The 8052-nt window shown below is 48.6% G+C and overlaps 1 protein-coding gene across 1 annotated transcript in view; it reads left to right on the top strand.

Moving 5' to 3' along the window:
* Positions 1-8052, top strand: part of igf2r (insulin-like growth factor 2 receptor) — a gene marked incomplete in the record, with an annotated part of 25577 nt that overhangs the window by 6579 nt on the left and 10946 nt on the right. Inside the window, 13 exon segments of the mRNA XM_024264054.2 lie at positions 1118-1226; positions 1296-1455; positions 1528-1711; positions 2893-2996; positions 3199-3363; positions 3436-3579; positions 3650-3802; positions 3876-4013; positions 6452-6602; positions 6672-6840; positions 6919-7034; positions 7459-7612; positions 7714-7890. Of these exon segments, the coding sequence (XP_024119822.2) occupies positions 1118-1226; positions 1296-1455; positions 1528-1711; positions 2893-2996; positions 3199-3363; positions 3436-3579; positions 3650-3802; positions 3876-4013; positions 6452-6602; positions 6672-6840; positions 6919-7034; positions 7459-7612; positions 7714-7890 (1924 nt within the window).

The raw sequence follows: 8052 nt of genomic DNA, 5'->3' as shown, positions 1-8052 counted from the left end.
TCTGTCCTGTCCTGTGGAGGAAACCTGAAGGTTCTACTGGGTTTGGGTCGAGTCTGACGGTGATCCTGATTAGCGCTGTAACGAGTATACAGGTGCTCGGGTATTCGCGATTTGCTCCCAAAATTTCAAGTACGGATATTCGCGACGTCCAAGATCGCTGATTCACGATCTTTATAAATGTAGTAAATTGTAGTAAAATACGATCATAATATCATCTGAGGACGATGTATTTTTGCTCTGAAATGCAGATTAATGTAGGATTTTAAGTTTACGAACTAAAACAAAGAGCCGCGGTACTGCCAACGGAGGTAAACACACCTTCGTGACGGTGAAGCTTCAGGTTTTCAAAGTAAAACTAGCAAGAGCTTTTTTCTGTTCAGAAACTGAGACTGAAGTTCCGCTCACAGACATAACTTCTGAAACAATGAATTAGCTTTAACATCGGAGCTTTAGCTCCAGTGTTTACATTCTTCTGGTTATAATAACTCTTCAACATTTGACACAATTAACGAAACTCCATCTTATTCTGAAGAAACAGCCTCGCGCTGCTGGAAGGCGGATGTAATCAACGTGAATCAGCTGATTCTGCTGCGAAAAAAAAAAACGTTTTTCATAGGAGCTCTGCACCGATATGTGATGATTAGAACGTAAAATATTGAAGAACTTTGAGGATAGAAAACTGTGGAGAACATTTTCAGATTCTGTTGTTAAATGATCCAAAACAGCAGAGATTTTATCCTTTTATGTTGTTTTACTGCTGAACCAGAAGATTGAAAAATAAAAAACAAAAAAAAAAACTTTAAAATGAAAAAAAAAAAATGTCTTTATCTGAATCTTTGTGTTTTTTAATCAGTTTAGTTGATTCTGATCTCCTGTTCTAAATAAATGTATAAATGATGATTAAATACAAATAATTTTAATTTTCATCCATCTAGTAAATAGACATACACATGGCAATAAACATATTAAATATTCATGATTCGTGTGGCGTGGCGATGATACCTGGAGCTGATGTGAGGTCATGTGACTTGATGAACTGAAGACGAGCTCCGCCATGATGGCGCTCTACGCGTCGGTTCCCTCAGAAGGCTTCAGTTCTCCGTCTTCTCTGTTCCAGCCTGAGACTACAGTACACCTTAGGAGAAGGCTCCGCCCCTCCCTCCAGGTGCGGGGAGCACGCTCCAGCCGTCACCATCACCTTCCTCTGTCCTTCCAGAAGACGACAGGTACGTGGCTGTGGGCGTGGCCTCGCCCCCTGCAGGCGACGGTTAATGTGGTGTGGGGTCTGGTTACAGGGCAGCCCCCCCAAGATGACGGCCAATCAGAACTGCCGCTACGAGGTGGAGTGGGTGACGGAGTACGCCTGTCACCGCGACTACCTGGAGAGCCGCAGCTGCAGACTGACCAGCACGCAGCACGACATCTCCGTCGACCTGACGCCGCTCACCCTCAGCTGTAGGGCTCTCTGATGTCCACATCCATGAGCGTGGTGAGGGGGTCCTCCTGACAGTCTGCTCCTCCCTGCAGCTGCAGAACATCCGTACTACGCCCACTCCGGATCCGGCTCGGACAGCTACGTCTTCTACCTGAACGTCTGCGGGAAAGCCCTCACAGAGGAATGTGGAGGGGACCCGTTCGTGTCCTCCTGCCAGGTGAAGGTGTCCTCCCCCATGAGCAAAGTGGCTGGAAGATACCAGAACCAGACCCTGCGGTAAGATCCGTTTGGTCTGTCCTCAGACTCTGAACGAGACTTTTTCTGATGGAACTCTTTTGTTGTGTCAGCATTCACACTGAAGTGATCCTCCTCCACAAAGACCCAAACCTGCTATGAAAACGTTCAGATGGTTCAGAGTATCACTGCTTTTACTTTAGGCATTCATAAACTTTATAGTTTTTGAAATATTGAACAAAAATGTGAATGAGGAGCTTTTCAAATGCTTCAAAGACCATGGTTTGGTCAGTTTAGATCATTTTGCACGGAGCTGTTACATTAGCATTATGCTAGCTCGTAACTACTGAGGTCTTGCAATGTTACCATTAGCTCATATTTTAGCAACATGCTAATGTTTTTGACTAATTTTACTAGTATTTTAGGACTGTCCTTTTCAGTCTTTTGGGGCTCGTTTAGAGTTAAGCTTATATTAAAGCAACACATGTTTTGGCAAAATTGAGATGTATTGAGGATTTTTCTTTTTTTTTTTTTTCATTTTTTTTATTTAGACTAACTTCAGTTCTCTTTCATAGATCTTTAACTAAATTTCCAGTTTTTTACTAAATGTAGCATTTTGCAAATAGCTTTTGCATTTTCAGCAAATCCCTTCAGTAATTAGAGTAAATCGCACTAGCGTTATCGCAGGTAATGCTAGTTTTCTAGTTATCTCTCCTTTTTCAATTTAACCATTAAACAGTTTTAAATAAATAAAATTACATTCATCACATTGTCTTTTATAAATACATCTTCCTCTGTTAGACTGAAGCCTTCTCACTCCTGACACAGCTGATGTTTCTGCTTCAGTATCTACTTCCTCTACTACACTTCCTGTTTGTTAGCTTTAGCCTGAATTTCATCCACTCTGACTAGAAAATGAAAAGTCCTACAGAAATATTTTCTGATTTGATCCATATATCTTTGTCTTTGAAGCTTCACTCTCAGCAGGTGCAACAAACGGCTTCAGATTCATAAAAGGAAACCTTTACTCTGTTTCCTGCCTCCATCTGGATAAATGTGCTCATTTTAGAGTAGAAGCTGATGAAACTGAGCAAACGAAGGCTGAATGATATGACTTCAGCTTCACTGCAGGATCCAGAGGAGAACTTTGTCTTTCTCCTGCTGATCAGCTGTTTTCTCCAGAGCTCCTCCTCATAAACTCCTCCCCTCCTCTTCCTCTGCAGGTACTCGGATGGAGATCTGACTCTGATCTATCCAGGAGGCGCCAGCTGCTCCTCTGGCTTCCAGAGAATGACCATCATCAACTTCCAGTGCAGCAAAAACGCCAGTGAGTTTAGACCAACGCTTCTGGAAGTTTCCATGATCATTCTGATGAAAGAGAAAGCTTCCTCCAGTCCTCACCGGAGCAGGAGGAGCAGGAGGAGCAGCAGCAGGAGCAGGAGGAGGAGCAGGAGGAGCAGGAGCAGCAGCTCTCCTTGCTCTTGTGAGCATCCTGCAGCTTTCAGCTGATTCTCCTGATGTCTCTGCAGCCAACTCTGGGAGGGGGAGCCCCGTCTTCGCTGGGGAGACGGACTGCACCTACTACTTCAACTGGGAGACGGCCTTCGCCTGCGTCAGGGAGGAGGAGGAGCTGCTGTGCCGCGTCACCGACGACAGAAGGCGCTACGACCTGTCCCCCCTCACCCGATACCCCGGTGAGCTGCGGCGGCGCCGCGTTGCTGCTGGTTTCCCCTCCTGCTGACTCCACTGTCTCTGTTCTGGTCCAGAATCCGACTCCAGCCAAAACTGGGAAGTTGAAGACGCCAAATCCACCAAGTCCAGCTCGCGCTACTTCCTGAACGTCTGCCATAAGGTGATCCGCGCGGCGGGGGCGGAGGCGTGTCCGGAAGAGGCGTCCATCTGCGGCGTGGGTGTGTTACAGCGCCACCTTCAGGTGTCCTTCCAGAGGAATGTGTGTTTACTGTCCTGTCTGTGATCTAGACCAGAAGAACCAGAGCATCAGCCTCGGCAGCTTCCTGTCCCCCCCCTACAAGACCCGCACAGGAAGTGACATCAGACTGGTGTACACAGACGGCAGCCTGTGCTTCAATAACAAGAGGGTCCAGAGTATTCTGACCCTCCGATGTAAACCTGGTCAGTGAAGCAGAGCATGCAGACCCCCCCCACTTCACCTCCTGGTCCTGACCCCCCCTCCTGTCTCCTCCAGGAGACACTGAGAGTCCTCCCGTCCTCCGCAGCGTCTCCACAGACCAGTGCTTCTACGAGCTGGAGTGGTTCACGGCTGCAGCCTGCGTCCTGTCCAAGACTCAGGGGGAGTCCTGCAGGGTGGGGGACCCCCAGGCAGGTACGGACACGCCCCCAAACCAACCTGCTGAACACGGGTGTTTCCTGTCTGTGGGTGAAGGTGGCTTCATCACAGATGAAATATCAAACTTCATTTCTGATGAAACATCAGTGAAGTTATGAGGCTTTTACTGCCACCTAGTGAGGAGAGTCTGAACTGCACGAGAAGCTGAATTATCCTTCAAGAAACGGAAGAGAATGGTTTGGTTTGATCAAAACATCACTAACTTCTGTGTTTTCATGTTGTTGATTCTTTTTAATCTTCATTGTGTTTGTAGTTTGTTCTAATATTGTTTTTTATCAGCCCTCTGGAACCTAAAGCCTAAAACTCAGTTCTTGTCTGCTGTTGAATTGACTTATATTTTCAATGTAAAATATCCATCCATCCATCTTCTTAACCGCTTCTTCCCTTCCGGGGTCGCGGGGGTGCCGGATCCTATCCCGGCTACTGAAGGGCGAAGGCGGGGTACACCCTGGACAGGTCACTAGTCTGTCTCAGGGCCTCAATCACACACACATTCACTCTCACATTCACACCTAGGGGAAATTTAGAGTCACCAATGAACCTATGAAGCATGTTTTTGGACGGTGGGAGGAAGCCGGAGTCCCCGGTGAAAACCCACGCATGCACGGGGAGAACATGCAAACTCCACACAGAAAGGTCCCAGCCGGGATTCGAACCGGGGCCTTCTCGCTGTGAGGCAAGAGCGCTAACCACTGCGCCACCGTGCAGCCCCAATGTAAAATATACTTCTGCTTATTTGGTATCATTTTAATCAACACTTCACCTATCTAACAATATCTTTATCTAGTCATTTTTCCATTTTATATTCACACACTAGACATAAAATTATGCAAAAGCAGAAAATTCCATCTGGAAAAATGGGATTCATTTACTGTTTTTACAACATAGAATTAAGGTTTTAGGTGTAGTTTAATAAAAATACATTCAGTCAACAAACACATTTTTGATTGAAAATATAAAGAAATAATTGCAGGTAAAATTCCCAGATTCCTTATTATGGCCACAGATACGAACAGTTTCTGTCGATAGAACATCACAGGTCCATGATGTGACCCTTCCTATGCTGTTACACGGTGATCCGTCTGCCTGGAGCTTCAGCTTCCAGGCAGCACAAAAACCAGAGCTTCTCTCCTAAGAGAGCTGCTGACACTTTTCCTGGAATTCTATTTTTTCTTTTCTTTTTTCCTCCTACATTTTCCTTGTTTTGTCTGTGAGGAATAATAAATAATAAGGTTTTAGGAGGATGTTTGATCCAGCTGGATTTCAGGTGGCCTCGGCTGGAATCTGCTCTCAGGTGTGGGCGTGGCTGTCGCCTCTCTTAACAGCGGCGGGCGGGACTTTCACAGAGAAAGGCAGAGTTTCGTGATATTTTTGACAACGCCGGTTGTTGTTGTCATAAGATCATGTTGGACCCCATCCCAAAACAAAATTATGATTGGTTTCCTCCTTGTGAGATTTCCATTTGCAGCCGTCAGATCAAAGTTCGTCTTCTGTCTCGTTTATTAAAATAAAAGATGGATTTTGTCCAAAAACTACAAATAAGGGCCACATTCTTTAATTCAATAAAATATCAGCTATAGAACATAAAAAAGTTAAAGTTCATTTTAGACAGTTTATCTGGTTGATCTCGCAGCTGCACAGCAGGACGCCAGAGGCTTCCCGTCGGTTCCAGAGGGTTAACCGGGAAGAACAGCTGACTGTCTGTCTGTCTGTCTGTCTGTCTGTCTGTCTCTCTCTGTCTTGTCTGTCTGTCTCTCTGTCTGTCTCTCTCTGTCTGTCTGTCTCTCTTTCTGTCTGTCTCTGTCTGTCTCTCTGTCTGTCTCTGTCTGTCTGTCTGTCTCTGTCTGTCTGTCTCTCTCTGTCTTGTCTGTCTCTGTCTGTCTGTCTCTCTGTCTGTCTCTCTCTGTCTGTCTGTCATCTATAGCTTTAAAACATTTCAAAAAAATCTGTTTTGTGTCTCCAAAATCAAAGTCCCATCATCACACATATGGTTTATAAAGTAATTGTAAAGAAAACATTGACAAGAATGAATCCTATTTATTCTGAAATCTGCTCACATTAACTATAGATGTAATTCTGCCCCCTCCCATGTGTTTTTAATCATCCTCCAACACCTCCCCCTCCCTCTCTTGCCCCCCTCTCATACCCCGCTCTCCTTCTGCCTTCAGTCTATAAGAGAAATGTTCACAAATCTGAAGTTTATCCTCAAATACAGAAGAGGTTTGTACAAATAAACTCCTTGTGTGTCTGAAGCTGCACCCCTCCTGTGGTAACAGTAGCAAATGTGAATGGGCGGGGCTCTGAGAATCACAGATGTCATGTGTCGTCCCCCATACCCCCCACCCCCGCACACACACCACCACCGATAACCAGGACTCCATCTGAACCTGTGATTTGCTCCTTCTGCTCCTCAGGGTTCTCCTTTGACTTGTCTCCGCTCTCCAAACCTGACGGCGGTTTCTACAACCTGACCAACGGCAAATACTCCTACCTGATCAACGTGTGCGGCCCGGTCAAAGTGGGCTCCTGTCCTGAGGGGGCGGGGGCCTGCCAGGTAGGAAACAGGTGAGCGGTGCTCCTGTTTTCTCTGAACATCTGAACTTCCTCTCCTCCCACACTCCCTCTGCTCCTCAGCTCCTGGAGTCTGGGAGGAGCCAGCTCCCGCCTGTCCTACTACGACGGGCTGATCCAGCTGAGCTACAGGAACGGCTCTCAGTATAACGACGCCCAGCACACGCGCAGGTCCACCCTCATCTCCTTCCTCTGTGACCCTGAAGCCGGGCTGGGAAACCCCCAGTTCCAGGTAGACCCACCTCTCTGCACCTCCTGCAGCTCCTCAGACTGCTGTCAGTGGCTGATGATCTGTGCTGCCCCTACACAGGTGGAGGACAACTACACCTACAACTTCCTCTGGTACACCTCGCTGGCGTGTCCCGAAAGAGCGCACCAGTGTCTGGTGACGGACCCCGGAACGCTGGACCAGTACGACCTGTCTAGGTACGCTGGTCCTGGTAAAACCTCCTCTGACCCCCTGGTCCTCCTCTGACCTCCTGGTCATTCTCTCTCGCCTCCTGGTTCTCCCCTGACCCTCCCGGTCCTCCTCTGACCCCCTGGTCCTCCTCTGACCTCCTGGTCATTCTCTCTCGCCTCCTGGTCCTTCTCTCTCACCTCCTGGTTCTCCCCTGACCTCTTGGTCCTCCTCTAAACTCCTGGTCCTCCTCTAAACTCCTGGTCCTCCTCTAAACTCCTTCTCTCTCATTTCCCGGTCCTCCCCTGACCCTCCCGGTCCTCCTCCCGGCCCTCCTCTTACCTCCTGGTTCTCCCCTGACCCTCCCGGTCCTCCTCTAAACTCCTGGTCCTCCTCTAAACTCCTTCTCTCTCATTTCCTGGTCCTCCTCTGACCTCCTGCTTTCTCCTGCAGCCTGTCCCGCTCCAGCAGGAACTGGATGGCAATGGACCTGTCTGACCCTCAGAGCAGGAAGAGTTATTACATCAACATCTGCCGCGCCCTCGTCCCCGTGGTCGGCTGTGACCGCGACGCGTCCGTCTGCGAGATGACATACGAGACCCAGCAGGTGATCGGTGGAGCCAGCAGAGGGCGCTCACGCTTCTCTGAGATGTTTTTGAGGAGATCCACTAACAAACTTTGAACCCTGACCTCCTCACTGATCCTCAGGGCTCTCCGAAGGAGGTGGTCTCTGTCAGCAACATGGGGGTCTCCAAGAGAGGCCCGGTCATCGAGGGGCGGGACCGACTGCTGCTGGAGTTCACGGACGGCTCGGCGTGCACATCGGACGGCCTGAAGATGTCCTTCACCTCCCGCATCCACCTGATCTGCTCCAGAGGAACGCTGGTGAGTGGCAGGCGCCGCCGGACAGACCTCCGGGCGCCGCTCTGGCTGTGACTGACGTGGGCGTGGCGCCGCTCTGGCTGTGACTGACGTGGGCGTGTCTCTGCTCTGGCTGTGACTGACGTGGGCGTGTCTCTGCGCCGCTCTGTGACTAACGTGGGCGTG

The sequence above is a fragment of the Oryzias melastigma genome, linkage group LG15 (genome assembly GCF_002922805.2).
Source record: "Oryzias melastigma strain HK-1 linkage group LG15, ASM292280v2, whole genome shotgun sequence".
Taxonomy (NCBI): domain Eukaryota; kingdom Metazoa; phylum Chordata; class Actinopteri; order Beloniformes; family Adrianichthyidae; genus Oryzias; species Oryzias melastigma.
Note: the sequence above shows the minus strand (reverse complement) of the source record. Positions and strands in the feature narration are given on the sequence as shown.